This window comes from Pleurodeles waltl, chromosome 5 (assembly GCF_031143425.1).
Source record: "Pleurodeles waltl isolate 20211129_DDA chromosome 5, aPleWal1.hap1.20221129, whole genome shotgun sequence".
NCBI lineage: Eukaryota > Metazoa > Chordata > Amphibia > Caudata > Salamandridae > Pleurodeles > Pleurodeles waltl.
In genome coordinates this window covers 1,547,753,802-1,547,774,699 of record NC_090444.1, presented here as the reverse complement: position 1 = coordinate 1,547,774,699, position 20,898 = coordinate 1,547,753,802, and the positions used below count along the sequence as shown (strand labels likewise).

At 42.7% G+C, this 20,898-nt stretch overlaps 1 protein-coding gene across 2 annotated transcripts in view; it reads left to right on the top strand.

Moving 5' to 3' along the window:
- CCDC171 (coiled-coil domain containing 171) overlaps positions 1 to 16,510 on the top strand; it is a 52,143-nt gene extending 35,633 nt beyond the window's left edge. For both annotated transcript variants that reach the window (XM_069235851.1, XM_069235850.1), the window contains one exon: positions 11,852 to 16,510. In XM_069235851.1, the coding sequence (XP_069091952.1) occupies positions 11,906 to 15,100 (3,195 nt within the window). In that variant the 5' untranslated portion in view covers positions 11,852 to 11,905 and the 3' untranslated portion in view covers positions 15,101 to 16,510. The remainder of the gene's footprint in view (positions 1 to 11,851) is intronic.
- The last annotated feature ends 4,388 nt before the right edge of the window (positions 16,511 to 20,898 follow it).

Sequence of the window (20,898 nt, the reverse complement as noted above, 5' to 3'; positions counted from 1 at the left end):
GACAACTTGGGGAAGAAGATGTTTTCTTCCACCAGTCTAGTGCTGCAGACCGTGAACACTTCATGCCTTTTGGGCCGCTATTCCCATACTCTCTGGGATAAGGTCGCACAAGTGCTGCCTAGCGTTCCGGAGGAGGCCCGGACTGTCCTTTTCCAAGCTGTGACAGATGGGCGGGACGCAGCAAAGTTCACGATTCATTACGGACTGGATACGACCGACTCTCTGTGTAGATCGGTTGCATCAACTGTGGCATTGAGACGCCACACCTGGTTGAGAACATCTGGCTTCTCAGGGGATGTCCAGCAATGTCTGATGGGCATGCCCTTTGATGGCACACGGTAGACTCCGTGCCTGAGAGCTTCAAGGATTCCCAAGCCACGGCCCGGTCCCTTGGCCTCGCGCCTGCTCCTAGACCCCAGCAGTCCACCTTTCGTGGTGTGCTGTCCCACCCCCCCCCCCGGTAATCGATCGGTGCATGCTGTACAGCCCCTGCGCAGCTGCGAGATCCCACGTTCCCAGGGATCAGGGAGACAGCGGGTTGCCCAGTCCTTTCCCGCCCCCTCCTCAGCCTCCAAACCTTCCTAGTTCGCAGGTACACGAGGAACCAGTTGGTGGCAGTCTATTACCTCAGAGACGTGGGTCCTCCAGATCGATGGAAGGGGCTACTCCCTCCCCTTCGAGACATCTCCTCCAGCAATGCCACCTTCATACAATCGCATATCAGAGGATCATATGGCGCTTCTCCGTGAGGAAGTCTAAGCCCTTTTGGCCAAAGGAGCTATTGAGCGGGTCCCTCTGCCAAAAGTAGGTCATGGTTTTTATTCCCGCTACTTTCTGGTGCCGAAAAAGGACATTGGCTCAGGTCCTATCTGCGTGGACCCAGGAGACCGGATGGTAGCGTTGGACTTGCAAGACGCACACGTCCACATCTCCGTCTTGCCGGCCCACAGATGTTATCTACGATTTGTGGTAGGTCACGCGCACTTTCAATTTACTGTGCACCCTTTTGGCCTTACCAGTGCCCCTCGGGTGTTCACGAAAGTGATGGTAGTGGTGGCAGCTCACCTGCTCAGGTTAGGGGTTCCAGTCTTCCCCTACCTCAACGATTGGCTGTTGAAGGCAAACTCACGCCAGACAGTAGTCTCCCACCCCCAGACTATGGCAAACCTTTTACATTCGCTGGGGTTCACTATCAATGTGCTGAAGTCACACCTGACTCCTTCTCAGACACACCCTTTCATTGGAGCTTTCTCAATACAGTGCAGTTTCGGGTGTATCCCCATGAAAAGCGAGTCCAGGATATTCGGGCTATGATACCGATGTTTCAGCCTTTAGCCTGGATTTCAGTGAGAATGACAGAGGCTGCTGGGCCTCATGGCCTCCTGCATTCTGCTAGTTTAAAATGCCAGATGGCATATGCAGGCTCTGCAGTGCACTTGAAGTTCCAATGGGCGCATCATAAGGGGAATCACATTGACAAAGTCCAGATCTCGGAAGGAACTGCAAGAGACCTGCAGTGGTGGTTAACAAATCAGGATTGGGTCAAAGGCAGATCCCTCTTTTTTCCCCAACCAGATCTTACAGTGGTGACAGATGCGTCTCTCCTGGAATGGGGTGGCCCCATGGGAGAGGTGGAGATCAGAGGCCTCTGGCGGAAACTGGGCTCCCTCTTCCTTCTCCCAAAGGGGAAAGCAGTGCAGGTGTTCACAGATACACCACCACCGCCATGTAGTACTGCAACAAACAAGGCGGAGTGGGGGTCTTGGGACCCCTTTGTCCAAAGGTTCTTCGCCTCTGGACTTGGCTGGAACATCTGAGCATTTCCCTGGTGGTTCACAACACCTGGCGGGCTCCCCTGAATACCAGGTAAAACTAACTCAACCGATGCATCTAGAGGTGGCTCAAGGTCTCTTCCTTCAGTGGGGGAGAACCTTGATTAAACTGTGTTCGCCTCCGTAGAGAATGCACAATGTCCGCTGTTTTGTGCGTTTGGAGTTTCCAAGGCAGCCCCTCACGCCAGCGACGCCTTTTTGTCAGGAGTTGAACTCGGGTCTCCTGTACTCCATTCCACCCGTTACCACTTCTGCCCAGAGGTTCTGAAGAAGATCAGGCAAGACCAGGCCCAAGTAATCCTGGTGGCTCCGTCCTGGGCACAAAGAGTCTGTGTCCCGAGCTCTTGAGCATGGCCATAGCTCCTCCGATCAGACTGCCCTTTTTCGGGAGGATCTTCTGTTGCAGCAACAGGGGAGGGGTCATCCACCTGAACCTGTTCACACTCGCCTCCTTGCGTGGACACTAAGCGGGCAACAGTTGATGTCTTTTGACCCTGCCTCCCGAAGTCTGTAACGTCATCTTGGCAGCCAGGCATCCTTCAACCAAAACTGTACACGCCTGTCGTTGGAAGAAATTTGTGGCATGGTGCATCAACAAATCTGTCGATCTTCGATCTGCTTCTCTCTCTCCCTCCCCTCTCTCTCTCTCTCTTTCTCTTCTCTTTCTCTTTCTCTTTCTCTCTTTCTCTTTCTCTTTCTCTCTCTCCTCTTTCTCGTTCTCTTTCCTCTTCTCTCTCATCTTCTCTCTCTCTTCTCTCTCTCTTTCTCTCTCTCTTTCTCTCTCTTCTCTCTCTCTTTCCTCTCTCTCTATTCTCTCTCTCTTCTCTCTCTCTTCTCTCTCTCTTTCTCTCTCTCTCTTTCTCTCTCTCTCTTTCTCTCCTCTCTCTTCTCTCTCTTCTCTCTCTCTCTTTCTCTCGTCTCTTTCTCTCTCTCTTTCCTCTCTTCTCTTCTCTCTCTCTTTCTCTCTCTCTTTCTCTCTCTCTTTTCTCTTTCTCTTTCTCTTTCTCTTTCTCTTTCTCTCTCTCTTCTCTTCTTCTCTCTCTTTCTCTTCTCTCTTCTTTCTCTTCCCCCCCCCCCCCCCCCTCTTTATTCTTTCCTTGCCCAACAAGGCTCTACACTGGGCACCCTTAAGGGATATCTCTCTGCTTTATTGAGCTTACCAGATCAACCTTCTTTATTCAAATCTCCCATTGCTTTGAGGTTTCTTAAAGGTCCTCGCATATTTTTCCTCCTATCCCATTCATCATGCTCCAATAGGATCTGAACCTAGTCTTAACATACCTTATGTGTGCCCCATTCGAGCTGCTTCACAACTGCCCTTTACGGCTCTTAACCATCATAACTGTCTTCTTGGTTGCCATCACCTCTGCCCGCAAAGTAAGTGAGCTCCAAGCTCTTTCATATAAACCCACCATTCCTGGCAATACACCCCTGACAAAATCGGTGCTTCGCACAAGGCTTCTTTTCTACCTAATGTAGTGACGCCCTTCCATGTCGGGCAGTCCATCACTTTGCGTACTTTTTATGCACCCCCACGCCCCTCACATGAAGAGGAGAGACTCCACTGCCTGGATCTTAAAAAAGCGTTGGCGTTCTACCTGGATCGTACCAAAGACTTCCGGGTGGGCGATCAACTCTTTGTGGGAAATGTGGGTGCAAAGAAGGGGACGGCGGTGCAGAAGAGGACCATTTCAAGATGGGTGCTCTTATGCATCAAAATGTGCTACACTCTGGCTAAGAAACAACCCCCTGAAGGTTTGCGTGCTCACTCCACCCGAGCTACTGCAGCTTCCACAGCACTAGCACGAGGTGTTCCAGTCCTGGACATCTGTCAGGCAGCAACATGGGCATCTCTGCACATTTTTACCAGACACTACTGCCTGGACAGTCAGGTCCGCAGGGACGGCTCCTTCGGCTGTTCAGTCTTGCAGGACTTCTTGGTGTGATCTTGGTTTGCAGCCCACCACTGGGAATGGTATTGCTTGGTATCTATTCAAAGGTAAGGACTCTGCAACTAGAAGTCTCTATCAGATGTACAAGTTGCTTACCTTCGGTAACAATATATCTGTTAGAGACCTATTCTAGTTGCAGATTCCTTACTGAACCACCCATCCTCCTCGCACTAAGAAATGATTTGTAGGGACAGAAACTTCCCTTTAAGGGCCTTAGTTTTGGTGCACCATTCTCAGTGTTCTTCATGGCTCCATGCTACTGGCGTGGAAAGTCGTGAAAAGAAACTGACGTCGACCGACGCCATCTGACGGCATGCAGAGGTACTGCTCGAAGAAAAAATCTCTGCATCCAGACTGACGCCTGGGGAATTCAAAGGTAAGGATTCTGCAACTAGAATATGTCTCTACCAGATATATCATTAACAAAGGTAAGTAACTTGTACATTAAGTATTCTTCTCTTATTTTTCTTGCAGACAGGCCACCAAATAAGAGTAGCCCAGTATGTCACTTACTGTTTACAGTCAACATTTCCTTGTTTGAAAAAAAACACATTTTTCCAAATAAGCTACCTCACATTGAACGTGTAATTAAAAAAAAAAAAGAAAAAAAAACGAATTTATAGCATGTAAAGTGGCCTCAAAGGGCAATCTCGGGGTTCTTGTCTCGGGGACATTATTGTGATTTAAGTGGGCCAAGAGACCCTGACTCAAAAGGCTCTGCAGTTCTACATGGAGAGATCAGCAATAGGGGTAGCAGCGGGATTTGGGGCCATGCTTGGCCTTCACCCATTGAAACCTACCAGCCAAAGACGTTTTTGAAAAGTAGACAACCAAGGGATTCCAAAGCCGTGTGCCTTGTGTGAATCCCATGAGATTTTTTTTACAATGCCCTGCAACCCTCAAACCTGGCTTGAAATCACGCATTTTCCCTACATTTCTGTGATGGAAAGATCCGGAATCCACATTGTTCATACAACCCAACATTGTCCCACTTGTGACGATTTATAAACGCTGTGCCAATTGTGTGGTTGGGCTTAGTGTTGGCGATTGGAATGGAACAAAACGGGGGCAATGGGAGTCTCCACCCAAGGGCTCACATTAACCTTGGTTTGATCAGTTTCTGTTGTGGGTGATGCTGGGTGGTAGGAATATTATGGATTTCTGCGGGTTCTGGACATTTCCGTCATAGAAATGTAAGGAAATGAGTTGTCAGGCAAAATCTAAGCTGTGCAGGGCATTGTGGGTTAAACAAGAGAGCCACACAAGTCACCCCATCCTGGATTTCTCAAGGAGTCTAGTTTTTTTAAAGTTTACAGCTTTGCTAGGTTTCCTTTTGTGCCGGCTGAGCTATAGCCCAAAATCCACAGCTTACCTACCTTGTAAATTGCATCAGTTTAAAGTGGAAAAATGTGATGTATCCGTGTTGTGTTTTCAGCCGTTACCTTTTGCAGGCACTAGACCTAGCCACACAAGTGAGGTACCATTTGTATTGGAAGACGTAGGAGAATTCTGGGTGTAAAGAAGTTTGTGGCTCCCTGCAGATTCCAGAGCTTTACATTACAAAAATGTGAGGAATTTTTTTTTTTTTTAGTCAAAGTTTGAGGTTTGCAAGGGATTCTGGGAAGAACAGCCTGGTGAGAGGCACACAAGTCACTCCGTCCTGGATTACCCTAGGTGTTTAGTTTTCAGAAATGTAAGATTCGCTAGGTTTCCCTAGTTGCTAGCTGAGCTAAGGCCCAAAGTCCACAGCTACCCACTTTCCAAAAAGAGGGTCAATTTTGAATGGAAAAATGTGATGTATCTATGTGAGGTGCCATGTTTATCAGAAGAACAGTAGGATATTTTTTTATTACCAACAGAATTTCGCTGCATCTGTGCCTCCCAAATGTAAACCATTGTGTAAGGAAGAAAGCATTTTGAAAAATACCCTAAGAATGATATGCTTCTACGAGTACCCACAAATTCAGAGGTGTACAAATATCCACTGCTCCTAAATTCACTATCTTGTGCCCATTTCAGAAATACTTAGATTACTTTGATACCTATTTTTCACTCTGCACGTTTCCCCATACGAATTGGTCTATACTCAGTACACAGTGAAAAAACATTGTATGTTGCAGGTCAATTGTTGGCTCTGGGTACCTTTAGGTTCTTGGAGAACATACAAACACTATATAACTCCACAACCAAAAGGGTCTAGCGAACCTAACAGCACATTGCTTTTGTAAATTGGCCATTGGCCCTAGATGTGGGTCTACTGCGGGCTACCCACAGGAAACTGGTCAATAGGGTGGCAGAGGTGAAATCCACAGTGGCACTTCTAAATGTTATAGTGGGGCAAAACACTGTTCGCCTGCAAAAGTTAGAGAAAGAACTCATGGCTCTGACGGAGAAGCTTCATAACACGGTGGGCTGCTACTGGCGTAGTAACAATACTACTATACCTTCGGGTCTATGCAGGCTCTGTTCTGCCTGGCCTGTCTGCAGACACAACAGCATAATTTCTGTGAATTCCTACATACAGAATATCTACCCATGGTCATATCAAACCACTCCCCCCATGACGACGACCCTGTACTTGGGTCATGCTCATACCGGAGGGGGTTGGAGACTGGAGCCCAAAGAACTTACAGACTCCAACATGAGACAATGTCTCCAACAAGCCATCGACACATCCTTTCAGGAAAATGCTGGAACAGTGACTTCCCGCATCACCATGTGGGAAGCCTTAAAAAGGGTCTGAAGGGCCACATGATTACACATGTAGTGGTGAAGAGAGAGAGAGAGAGAGAGAGAGAGAGAGTGTGCAAGAACTTGGAGGACCGACTGGCACAGGAAGAGGCAGAGTATGTGACACATCCCCCAGATCAGTTGGCACAAAGAGAAAAGGTGATGCAGGATGAATACAGATTCCTGACCCAAAGCGAGGTCAGGGCATATTCCAGAAACACGCAGGGCAGGCTATATGTGGTGGGCAACAAGGCTGGGAAATTTCTGGCATGTCTGGCCTAGAGGGAGGAGGGGCAAAGTTGGATCTTAAAGGTGTCTAGAGAGGAGGGAAGCACAGCAGAAACCCTGGACGAAATTGCACAGTCATTCACGGATCACCTAGGACAGCTATATCGGGCAAGGCTCAGGGAGGCCAGAGACGAGATGGACAGTTTTGTCTGGGATATCCCAGTGCCAGGTCTTGGTGAAGATGCCAGGCAATACCTGGGGGTGGAAGTATCAAAGACCGATATTTCAGAAGCCCTGGCCCAGATAAAGAGTAGGAAGTCCCTGTGATGGAATGGCTTCCTTTCAGAGTTGTTTAATTGAGTGAAATCCTATATTGTAGACTCCCCTACGGGACATGTATTGTAAAGCCAGCAAGCTGGTGTACTGCCCAAAGACCTTCTCCAAGTAAACATTGTTCTAATCCACAAAGAAGGTAGACCACCAAACGAGTGTGCCTCATATAGGCCAATCTCTCTTGTGAATGTGGAAACCAAGATCTTGGTAAAGATACTGGCGAACCCACTGATTCGAGTAGTGGACACGGCGGTCGCTCCAGACCAGTTGGGCTTTAAGCTCTATAGGTCGACACATCACAACTTAAGATGCCTGTTCGGTTGTCTGTCCCGGATTGACTGCTTGTGAGAGCCGGCAATATTGGTGGCCCTGGATGCTGAAAAAGCGTTTGACTTTGAATCCTTTAGAAGATGGGCTTTGGCCTGTTGTTACTGGGCTGTGTCAAGCTATTATACTGTGAGCCCTCAGTTTGAGTCAATGTCAATTGAATACTCTGAAAAGAATTCTGATATTGCCTGCGCCCTTCCCCCTTCGTTGTTCTCAGTGGCTATTGACCGTTTGGCTACCTGGTTAAGGGGATATACATTCATCCGTGTCCTGAAGTGGGACCCGGAATATGTAGGATGTGGTTTCACTGTATACAGATGATGTCCTCCTGTACCTGGCAGACAGGAAGAGTTGAGTCCTGAGTTCCTGTAGATCCTAGAGGTTTTTGGTTGATATGTTGGTACTGACATTAACTGTCAGTCGCCTTTCCATTGACTACTTGTGCGCCTCACAGGGATTGAGCCCACACTCTACGATGGGAGATGAGAGGCTTTCAATACTTGGACATTTATGTAATTGTGGACAGCGACCACTTCTTCCAGGAAGGCGTATAGAAGAGAAGCAGAGCACTGGAGTAATTTGTCCCTCTCTCTCTCCTGGGCAGCATTGCACTATACAAAGTGATATACTGGCCCAAGCTCCTCTACATACTTCAGATCACTCCATTTGATGTACTGGGCCACTTTTTCCATGAACTGGAAGCGGTGACAAATCTGCTACTCTGGGGTGGAGGGGGGGCAGAATAGCATTAAACTCCTTGACTGGGAAATCATACGATGAGGGCGGGGGAGGAGGGATGCAGCCATCACCAACCTGCATCCATACTTCTGGGCAACCCAGCTGGTGGTATTGAAAGATTGGACATTCACATCACAGCAGGAATCTTCATTATTAGCGGACAGGGGAGACAGTGAGGAACCAAGGCTGCGAGACAAAAAATAACGCAAACACCTTGCAGCATATAAAAACAAAACGCATCATCTGTGCTGCGTCAGAAAATGTGGCGCAATACCTTATTTTTCCCCACATCTCCTCCTCTGCGTTCTCCGTGCGTCGTTAGATTTGACACATACCAGGGACTGTATGTAGCAAAGAGAGAACTGTTTATTTCTAAGGATTGAGACTCTTTTAAACCTTTAAAAGTGATATTTCAACTTGTGCTTATTGAATCTTTGTTGTTTTGACCTTATTTTATTCAGATACATATTATTTATTTTTTTCTAAACCTGTCTGGTGTATTATTGTGGTGTTTTCACTGTGTTACTGTAGGATTTATTACACAAATACTTTACACATTGCCTTCAGAGTTAAGCCTGACTGCTCAGTGCCAAGCTACCAGAGGGTGGGCACAGGACAATTTGGATTGTGTGTGACTTACCCTGACTAGGATTGTGGTCCCTGCTTTGACAAGGGTGTATACCGCTGCCAACTAGAGATTTCTAGCAGTCCCCCTTCAAGGGGCAGGAGTCCTACAAAAAGCAGTGTTAGGCCTGACTAATGGTTTCCCTTATATGGACTCTTCAATAGAAACAAGGTCAAAGATTACCATGCTTGTAGTCTTTAAGTGACAAATACAAATGTTTGCAAAGACTCCCTTAATACCAGTTAGTATACCACTGTGCCCATGGGATACACTAGCATTAGACATCGTAGGCCCATAGATGCCAGAGGTGTCCATGATAAATACATATTAGTATTGATTGATTACTGTTCACATTGGATCTTTCTGAAGTTTGTGAATAGTATAAACACTAAAAATGTAATTAAATTCCTTTCAGACATTTTTACTTTGGAATGGATCCATAAACCTCTGAGCAAAAACCTCCGAGCAAACCTGAACACCATGGTCTGTAATCGGAGGAAATTAGAAAATTAATTACTGAGTTATCTATCCAACCCCTCTGTAATGCCCCAGGGCCAGTGGATTAATGGAGCAGTGTGATAGAATGATAAAATAATCCATTCAGTTGCCCATAGGTGCAGGGAAACCTCTTATACAAACTGTTAATACATGCTGTGGACCGATAACACTATTCCCAATAGTGTGATAGGATTGTCTCCATTTGAAATGCTCAGGTGAAGAAAACCAGGGTCTAATTAGGCTCCTAAATGGTTATTTGGTGATAAGACAGTGTTTACTAATCAGAGATACATGGAGGATAGGTTACAAGTCACCAGGACAAACATAAAAAATTGTATAACAACAATCTTGGAAAGTAGGACAGTGCGTACTGATAAAAAAACTGACAAATAGTTATAGCAAATTCCACACATTTCATGAACCAGAAAGGATCAAATAAATAAAAAAATTGTAGTAAGAGTGGATAGATGTGGAGTACGGATAGATTGGTTAATTTTCCTTCATTTTGTTTTCCACAAGAGTTACATGTATCTGATGGCGAGGATAGATGCTATATGTACAGTGAAAGAGAGAAGGGCATCCTCCTAGACAGCAAAAACACTACATGATATTTTAAGGGCGTTGTAGTTATTTATCCTTGTTTCATAATCATACAATGATATTGTTCTCTTTTTAATCCATGCTTCATATTCATAAAATATCAGTGGTAACCGTGCTGTTTCAGCACCAGGTATTTAAGGGTATTTCTATCATATATTGTTTCACTGTTATACTGAAAGTTAATGTAACTTTTTCTGTATTTCCCTTGATTTTGCATCCTTTCTTTGGTTTGAAAGGAGATGAGTTATAATCTCCCCTTTTTTCCATTATTTTCTGCCTCCTTTCCTCTCTCGCCTCCACCTATTCTTTTCTTTCCTCGGTTTCTCCCTTATAGAATGTTCACATTAAGCTTGATTGATGTGAGCTCTGTGAGAGGCGAGCTTGGGGACACTGTAAATTTAGCTTTTAATAAAGCTGGACTTACCTTCACCTTTGGTACCTTATTTATTTATTTTATAACTAGTACTTTTCTGGCCAGTCTGTAACAAGACTAAACTTCAGTGGTGGAAAAGATGTTCGTTTGAGGCCCACTTTACTGTCTAGACCCTAATTTACCTTCCCATCGTTACACCTTCTTTTATCTAGACCTCGAATTAACCCAAAGGCTACACGCAGACCTCTAAAACATATTAATCAACAAATAAATGAGATCAGTGCTGTCTGAAACGTTTTCCCTGGTGATTGAAAATGGAAGCCCTTATTACTTTTTATGTAGTCAGCTAAGCACTAGATAAGCTTCTTCCCTCTCTGTTGTTCACGAACCTACATCCTGTTATAGAATGCCTGTGTCGGGGACTGTTTTTACATTCTTCCAGTTGCTTGTAAGGTGTCTCAGTTTGCCTGATGCTTGTAAGCTATGTCATGAGGGTCCATATAGCCCGAGACCCGAAGAGTGACCCTGATAGCTTGCAAGACTAGAGTAAATATTATTTGCATAATCTGCTTCACAAGAGACACCCAGACTGCATGTGTGAAACCTCTTCCCAGATTTAGCTTTTCTGCTTCAGAGTTATGGTATTTAAAGTTGTGTGGTTACCTTTGTGCATTACGTGTGTAAAAGGTTTAAGATACAGACCTGCTAGTCCATATGTGTTGCACAGTCTAGTGACACAAGTAAAAGACAATAGGCAATGCTGTGTATGTGGGTATTTAAAATTGAAAGTTGTTGGGGAAATTATCTAGAAATCTCAGAAAGAGAGGGAGTCTGGAATTGAACTAGAACCGAGACAGATGACCAAAGAGTGAAGTGGTGCACTCTGGATATTCATGTCTGGCTAGTGCAGAGCAGCTCCTAATCCTCTGTAAAACTTTAGGGGCACTGCTCATTTTGCTGGCATTGTAATACTGTGTCTCATTGGCAACAGTGCTAGAAATTGATTTATCCCAGTGTTGAACAGCGTTTGGTAAGACTCTCAGGTTTGGGTGCTATATTAGGGAAATAAATGTTTTTGAAAGTAACATGGGGTGGTCACTTTTTGCTTTGGAAATATGCTGAGGAGGGCTGTCAAGGAAATAAAACATTGATGAAAGAACTCCAAATGAATCTGCTGCGAAAAGAGGTGGACATCCATCAAATACCCTATGAAATACAATGTCATTGCAGCCCTATACCGTTGGATGGGCACATCTTTGAATAGGAGAATTGCAAGTCTGGTAGTCGTTGACTAGCATCTACATTAACTTAAGCATCTAATGTAGATGCTTGTGTGATCAAATAGTCGTGGGAAGGTCCATCTTTCTTACATTTTGTTTTTTTCCGTGGAATACTAAAACATGAGAAAGATAAGAGTGAGATATTTAGCTTACATTTTTGTTTGGTTCTTTCAGTTGAGGCTGTGTATGAAATATTCTTTAGAGTTTATATTTGGCTCCTAAGGTAAAGTAGCCTGGTTCTTTTTCACTACAGTACGTTAAGTATTTGATGAGTTCACCCTAATTAATGGTGCCAATCTTGAACTGAACTGTTGAATCCTATTTTGATGATGCAGGTGAAGACGGTAATATAAAGCTGAAATTCTGGACAAAGCGTCAACTTAAGGCCGATGAAGAAAGTCTTCATGATGACGTCTGTCAATTGGAATATTTCCACACATGATTTGAAGAGACTTTCGACCGCTGTTGGTGAACTTACGAGTGAGCTGGAAATGTCACCAAACCGCATGCAAACTGAGTTTAGTGTTATTATTGAACTCCGCCGAAAATTAAATTTTATAGAAGAGGAAAAGTTGGAGATGGCCTCTTTGTACAATGAAGAGTTATCTAAGAGGGAAAGTCAATTGACTGTGTTGCGGTCGCAAGTTGAAAGAGGAGAGGCAGTTCTACAAAGTCTTGAGTATGACTTGGCTGTTGCTAGAAAAGATGCTAGCATTGAAAGATGTTCTTTGGAGCAGATGCTTGTAAATGCAAATAAAGAACAGGAAATACTCAAAGTACAGAATGAAGATCTGCGCCAAAGGTTAAGCAGTGTTGAGGACTTAATTAAGCTTTCACAGCACAACTGGGAGGAGAAACAGAACCAATTTCAGTCTGACTTGGAAGAAAAGGATGGTGTTATTAAGAAATGTAACAAAGAGATTGAAAAGGTGAACTCTGAAAAAAATTACCTTAACAAAAAACTGCAGGAACAGGATAAGAGTATCCAAAATATGCAAAAGAAATTTGAGGATCTGCAAGCAGAACGAAAAAGTTATCTTGACTCTATACAACGTCAAGAGGATAATCTGAATTACTACTACAAAAGAGAGGATGTTCTAAAACACGAACTTGAAGCTGCTGCACTGAGAGAACAGACGTTAGCAAAAGAAGTTGAAGCACATATTCAGGATTCAAAGATTAATTCAGATTTGTTGCTCCTGCGTATTAAAGAACTAGAAAAATGTTTGCAAACAGAAAAAGCCAGTCAAGATGAGGCGATGTTTAATTTAGATAAATTGCGAAAACAATATACAGATTTAGAAATTTCTTTTCAGAAAGAAAAAGCAAATGCTGATGAGTGGTCCCAAAAGCTGTTACAAAGCCAGGAAGCCTACAAATGTACTTTGAATAAGCTAACGGTAGAAATGGAGGATAAAGATAAAGCAATTGAATCTTTTTCCAAAAAATGCCAGAAACTTGAAAAATCTTGTGGGGATTTACAAAAAGACCTTGACCAGGTCAGGGCATGTAATGCATCTCTTGAAGATGCAACTCGAGATTACTGTAGAGAATTGAAATTGTTAGTGAATTCCTTTTCTAACCAATGTGCTAAAATAAGATTTCACACTGATGGTCCTCTAACCCCTAGTTTTCTCTTAAAGTCGTTGAAAGAAATGCTTTTGGCATACGAGTGTCAGATAACACTTAAGAGTAATGAGCTAGCAGACACTAGAGAGAGATATGAAGAGAAAAAGAAAGAGTCGGATGCTGTTGAGGAATGTAAGCTGTATCTAAGTAGAAAACTGCAGGAGAGTAATAAACAACTGACTTTAGTCACAGGAGAGCTAGATGAACTACGCAAAGCTCATGTAAAGAACCAATGTATGATTGACAGTTTGCAAAAGGAACTGAAGAACACAAACGAATGCTTGGAGAGGGAGAAAGAAAGTGCAACAAGACGCTGCCAGCAAGCAGAGAGCTATATGCAGGCAATGAATGACGAGCTAGAGGAAAAGAAGAAATGCTTCTACAGTATATATCAGCATCTGGTTTCAGGCCGTGTGCTCCCAAAAACTGATATCCTGATGGGTACCTTCACAATTGATGAACTGTACGCTGCCATACAGGAGCATACTACTTATCTGCTTCAAGAACTTGAGAAGGAAAAGCAGAATGTGGTAAAACATGAAAAAATAAGGAGGGAAAAATCTGATGCTATGTCCAGTCTTCAGAAGACATGTGATGAAACCTTAAAAAACTATTCCAATCAGATGAAAGCTCGGGAAATAAGTTGGCAGAAACAGAAAAAGGATTTGGAACTACAGTTCGCAGCTCTCTTACAGGAGTCTCAGTTAAGGGCTGAGAAATGTCAAGAGATTGCTGAGAAAAACAAAGAAAACAATGATGTATTAGAAAAAATAAAAGATCAGCTATCAATTGAAAATGTAAAGTGCAAAGACCAGTTAACAACCATGAAAGAAGAAAACACGTCGCTGTTGATAGCTTGTGCCCTCATGGCAGGGGCCTTAAACTCTCTGTATAGCAGATCATGTGCCTTGTCTATACAAAAAGAGCTTCTTCAGGACCAACTTAAAACATATGAAATAGTCAAAAAGGACATTATGGCAATGTCACAAGCGTTCTTTAATGCAGAGGAAAAAAGGAAACATGGAGCTAAGTTAAAGAAAAAACAAGCCAAAAGCATGATCCATGTTTTCCGCAAGGGTGTTATTGTAGTCTTGGCAGCAAATAGACTTCAGTACTTTGGACAGTCATGCAACTCTCTCTTCACCTGGATTGATGGGATTAACGAAGGCCCAGGAATCTTAGTCTGTGGCATAACATCACCGGGGCTGTCAGCACAGAAAAATGAACAACAATTGCATGACCTAGTGAACTGGTTTCGAAACTCTGACCTTCTTGGTGAAATAACTAGTTCTGTTTCTGATTTAAAACACATTCTGGATACAGTAGGCATGTCTTCCCGTTCAAGTGCCCGTTTAATTATAAATGCTGCAAGGAGTTGCTTTTCAAAACTTATGGAAACATTGTCTGTCAGGATAGCCCGTGCACCTTTAAGTAGGAATCTTCTCAGAGCCTCAGACCGAGGCTCTTTGTCTCAAAGCTTGTCACATGGACTTCATAAAGTTGACTCAAATGCTCTAAAAGCAGGCATCATGTTCAATAGACCCATACTGAAAAGTGTAGCATCCTTGCAGAGACACATATGTGAATTTACACAGAGACTGCAAAAATGTGAAGAGGAACGCCGGTCTATGCGCTTAGAGAAGGCAGACTTAAAACATACAATTCAGAAACTCAATGTGGAGACTCAACAGCTGCAGGATCAACTAGTTAAGTGTTGGCATATTAATCTGACTGAGGCAAACACACGACTAAATTCAAAAGATCAATATCCCATCCCTGCTGATAGACATCTTAGTTATCATGATCAGGACAGGAATATAAAAGAGGACAGTAAAAGCAAGGCAGAAAGTATTGTTCAGACTGATAAGCAATATAACCACCATGATCAAGAAATGTATCAGCTGGAGGAGAGTATCCATAAGGCAGAAAGTTGTCTCCGCTTATCAGTAAAGTAAATACTTAGGCTAGTGGCTGCATACTTAAAATAGGTCCAAGATCTGTTTTACATCAGACTCTAGGTCGAAGGGTAAAATAGTTACATACCTAAAAGTACATGACATTCATTGGTAAAACCTTTATCAAGCCACACCATCAAAACACTAAAAAAACGTTCTTAACCCTGTTGGTTGGAGGTTTAGGTAAAATGTTATGATAATTGATACTCATTTATTCGTGTATATTGGCACTAGAATATGTATTTTGAGTAGTATACCATAGTTTGTTTACTCAAAATAGTATGATTTGTTAGCACAACTTACATGCATTTTAAATGGTACTAAGCAAAGATATACAACAAGCAAACTATAGTTGAACATTATTTATTACGTTGGAAGCTAAAAATGCAAATTAGCACTCTTTTATAATTCTGGGAGTGGCACAGCTGATTAGAATGGATGGTATCATTAAGTACATATGTTTGCCCAAATTGCTAGTTTCTTGAAAGTGTGGGGCATAGCATGAAGCAGGCTTGGACAATTGCCATCTATATCTGAGCATGCATAGGTGCAGTATGGAGTGGGAGAGCTGCAATAACCTCTCAGCTCACTTGTAGCTGTGCTTTAACAGCCCGAGTAAAATACAGGGTCGAAGATCAGTTGATTTTTAATATAATAATAAGAGAACAAAAATAATTTGGTTTAAGCCTAAGTACAAGGACTTTTGCAGTCAGAAAGGGCACATAAGCAACTTAAGGCACCTTAACAAGCGTTATTCAAAAGCTCTAAGGTCAGTTATTCATCCTGCAAATTAACAGCAAATGAACATGCGGTTGATTTTGCCCTCTTCGTACAGCTCTTACCTTTCAGTCCTGTAGCACTCTTTTACCCTGCTTCATGCCTACTCATTTAATATCCGACGTCTGAGAAATTGGAGAACAGTCTTAAACCAGTAGATTATCTACATTATGAGGAATACATATTGGCTCTCCCGTTCTCAGCAATCCAAAGGATGCTCTAATGTACCATTTATCAAGTACAACTATTTTTACAAAACATATGTAAAATAGCTAGTGCCATTAAAGCAAACCCCTTGATTCTGAATGGTTTAACCTTACAGTGAGTTCAGTTTTTAGATCAGCAAGGTCTGTGAAGAAAACTCCTCTCCCCAAATAACCAAGTACACCTCATTACTCCTATAGCCAACTAGAATGTGTTACCTCAATACTGCACTCTCCACAGCTTAGCTATACTTTTAGTGGACTTCCTGTGCTATGAAATCAAGTAATTGTTAATTTATTTGCCGTTGTTAAACATGTCATGATATAGTATAATTTGTGATTAAGTCCATGTTGACCGCTGTGTTCAATTAAAGCCGTGTGGTACCCTTTAACAACTCGAGCATTCCAGTAAAAAATATGTACATATTGTTTTGAACGTTTCTTTATTGGATTTTCTGCTAGCTTTTGGCAAGCATCTTTTTTCAAATGTTATCATTTCACAAGTTGTCTTAGGTTCTGAAGATATCTTGATGACTGAACCAGCTTCTGGACATTGTGAAAATAGTAAGATCTCCATTGTTTGACCTCGTGGTTTTTACTGACTCGGACAAATGGGAGATGTACATATAGCATTCCACGCACAAAGTACATAAAACCTATTGAAGGGAACAGTCATTTTACAATAAGGCACCTAACAACATAGGCACCAATAGCTCAGACACGGGTGAGTGCTGATTGCTGAGTCATCTTTCGAGAGTGATATTCTGCTGAATGAAAAAGTAGCAAATGTCCCAGTATGTTTGCAGCCCATCAGCAAGATGAGAAGATCAAGAATATGGAACAGCCAATTAGCAAATGCTGTTCCATGATTTTAGATCTAGGCCGAAATGGCATAATAAATGTGTATTTCTTGGTGTCAAAAGGATCGAAGGCAGATTGTTTTAAGGGTGAGGTAACAATACCTTTTTTGCATTTGTCTAGTTTTATACCTTCCTTAAAAAGGGTATTATTGACATGGCACAACAAGGGCAGAGTAATAAAGCCAAGAGATAGAAGCACCTGGTGGGGGTCTTGTGGGGAACCTGACATAAGGCTCCTGTGCATATTCCTAATTACCTCCACACCTCTGGTAGTGCATAAAATACCTCTGAGGCCGAACCACCATAACAGGATTATAGATTGGCCTAGCTTAACCTGGTTATGGGGTTAGAAAGCTATGATATCCTCATAGTAAGATTGACTTTACCATGGAAGTAAGTAGCTTCTCTGTCTTAGAAATCCTGCGATGGAGCAGTTTCAGAGAGATGTCAGGCATGGAACAAACATTTTTACACTGCTGCAAATAGTTCCTGGGACAAGGAGGATGAAAAAAGTTTTTTTTTTTTTTTTCTCTCTAAAAAGAAGGTCTATATGGCATTATGTAACTGCTTATATTATGTAAGTTGATCTTTGAACTAACTACATGATTAATCTGAGCAGTCCAGTCTCCATTTACTTCCCTCTCTCCTAGTCAGTAGCTGCATTGCTGTTAACTCAGAATTGTACAATCTGTTAGTATGGTTACAAGCTGCATTAGTAGTGAAATGCATAGACATAGTACCAAAGTGATCCATCAGTGATCTTCGGAGTGATAAATGTTTTATTTGGAAGATTGAGCAACCCATTCACGTTGCGCTTTTTTTAAAAATAAAAGGCATGATCACCCATAGATGATTTGTTATGTGGCCCACGCCACAATGTAAAGCTTAATTTAGGACTGTTACTAGAAATTGTGTCTAAGAGATGTCCTAACTGCAGTATACAAACACAAATTCAAGGACTGATCTGGCAAATCAGTGGGGATTGTTCTGAGATTGAAGATGTTAGTGAGTGGAGCAAAGAATAAGTCTAATGTGTAGCCGCCTTATGGGTGGGAGAAGCACCCCAGTGGACAATATTAAGGCATGTCATGGCCATCATCGGATTTAGATAGTTGATGTCCGTTTTATCTTAGACATTAAAATTAGTCACGTAGTTTGATAATATTTTATGCAAATGTGGAGGCCTTGCTAGAAAGATCTAAAATGTAATGGTATGGCATACTAAAACGTTCTTTATACAAAAAAGCAAGCCACATTAGACAATGTCCTCCTGCTCCTCTCCTTTACCAAATTTTGTTAGAGTTGCCAGATTTATAGGCAGGACTATCAAAAGATTTTCTAGAGAAAGCGGTCATTTGTAAAGAATTAAAAACCCTCTAGCTTAAATGTCCAGTTGTATGCATATGTTCCTCCTGTTTCATAAGAGTCGGCAAGAGCCACACAGAGTTCTTGTTTTATTTTTATTTTCCACACTCCTGGGGCTTAGACATGGTCCTCTTCAAAGTGTTCTACTTTTTGTGCTGTGATGGCTATTATTGTTTTTTTTTTTCTCTGGCCTACCAGTCAGGGCACGCTGTTTGGTCGTGAAAAGGGTTGTGGGGTTACCAAAAACATACTGTGGGCCGCTAGCCCTCCCATTGCTTACCATTGGTTGACCTTGTCATTAATTTGCCTGCTTATTATTCAGTTGATTGCCTTCCTGTTCTTCTGTTTGACCCTCTCCTCTGGCATAGTCCCTCTACCAACCTTTTGATCAGCTGACTTATAGCCTTCTGCTGCTCAATTTTAGGGAAAGACTTTTCTTTTTGGTTAAGCACTGTGTGTTTTAGCTGTCTCCCCTGAGTGCATGTATATATTCACTAAAAAAAATAAAGGTTAAGGGGACGGTATAGTTGGGTGAAAATGTCAGTTAAAACTTTGAATTGTGCCTTAAAGTAATTTTAACTCGTGTTCCCGCCATGCACAGTGTGATGCACAGTGTGATGCACAGTGTGATCAACAGTGTAATTTCAGATGTTGCAGTGACCAGAGATGTCCTGAATGATTTAATATGTGAGATAATTAGCAGTGTTTGGTGAGGGTGCCAGTTATAATTACTTTAAGGCATGAGTTGTAGTTACTTGCGAGAGCTATAACTGGTGAATCTCAGTGGTTTTCTTAGTGTAATACTGTATGTTTTAAGTCTCATTTTTACCTAGCTATATCATTCCTTTAATCTGTTTTTTTCTGTGAATTACTAAGATGTATTTTTAATGTAAATTGAGATATTATTACAATCCCTAACTATAATGTCCCTTAAACTTTGTTTTTTCAGTGAATTTCTTTATTTCTTTTAAGTAAGGGCAGGATTGGGCGGTCAACCCCTTCCGCCTCCTGCATGGTCCAACGGCTGACTCATGTAACAGTAGAAACAGTGCCATTTTAAGTAAGGCAGATCTATTATTAAAGAGCACCAACATATGAAAAGCAAGCCAATTGGCTTTATCAAGGGATTTGCACATTAACATATAAAAAGCTTGACAAATTGTCTTTGTCAATAAATCAAAACAATTTATCAATAACTATAATCCAATGTACTTCCATGCATATATGGCAATAATTAATAATAATCACTGTCACATAATAAATCATTTTCCTTCACAAAAGCGATAAATGTGTTGTTTCTTTCTTTAACATTCGTCAAGCTAATAAATGCAGCCTCAGAATTAAACACAAAAGATCTCCCAACTGAAGCTGAAGTGCATACAGCTCCATCTAAGAGTGCCTTCAAACAATATGGTAGGCCCTTCCAGGGTAATGAATTCAGTAACCCAGGAGACTTACAGCAACTACATTGAAAAATAAATTAAAAGCTTGGTAGTTCCCATGACCCTTACAGGGGCACCACCAACATCAAAAAGCAAGCCCTTGCAGGACATTATGAAGCGCTCCTCAGCAACTGCTGGAGCAGGGAATCTGAAATTAATGGATACTCCACTCATTTTACACTTACAGCTTTATATTTTTTTTTTTAGGGGGAAGGGAGGCTGCAGCTCCCCTCCTCAAGGTATGCAGTGGCCCCACGAACCAGATCCTTTGGGGCACTTCTGTTGCCTTCCCACAAGAAACTGCATGTGCTATTGCAAGCATGGAACACAGGTTTGCTCCTGCCCGGCGGGAGAAGAGGAAAGCTGCTCCCGTTGGGTGGGAGCAAATCAGTGTAGCCGGTTCCCAACACACCTGAGATGGGTGCAGGCCATGGAGCCGGCCGGGCCACATGGGCCCTGGAGTACACCTGCCAGTGGCCCCAAGATCTGCAATTGCTGTGAACGTATCAGGTGGGTCCCGGGCACCCACAGCAACTGTAAGTTGCTTCTACATCAGGGGATGGAGTTCCTATGGCCATGTTATGGTACATAGAAGGGTCCACATACACCTTCCCATTAAAGTGAAAGTGACCCATGCAATAGAGTCCCAGTGGCCTAGAAATGGTGGAAGGGGGGCCTAGAAGGGGAGGGTATCCTTACCCTTCCCCCTTTTTGTTTTGTATTCTTTTTCTAGTACAGGGGACTAAAACCACAAGTCCTAAAATGGCTGCAGCCAATCTGACCTTATCTTGACGTCTGCTAGGTCTGCGGATCCTCCAGATAGTGATATATACATTTTCTCAAAAACTCCTGAAAAGATTTTCACCAAAAATGCATGCTGTCTGGGTCATGATCTAGCTTGCTGCCAATCTTTGGTAATTCAGCCCATCTGTCTTTGTGAAATCACTGTTCAATTTTCTTTTGGAAAATTGCATGGGGAAAATGCCTTTTATGCCTCGCCCCCACACCTTCTTTGACTGATCACCCCAAAACTATCCAGGAAGAAGCTGAGGTGGATTAGACGTTTTTTTTTTTTGGTTGGGGCAGGGGTGGAGGGGGGTGGTCGTGTGTATGTACGTGTATTGTGTGTTTGTGTGTATTTATATATGTGT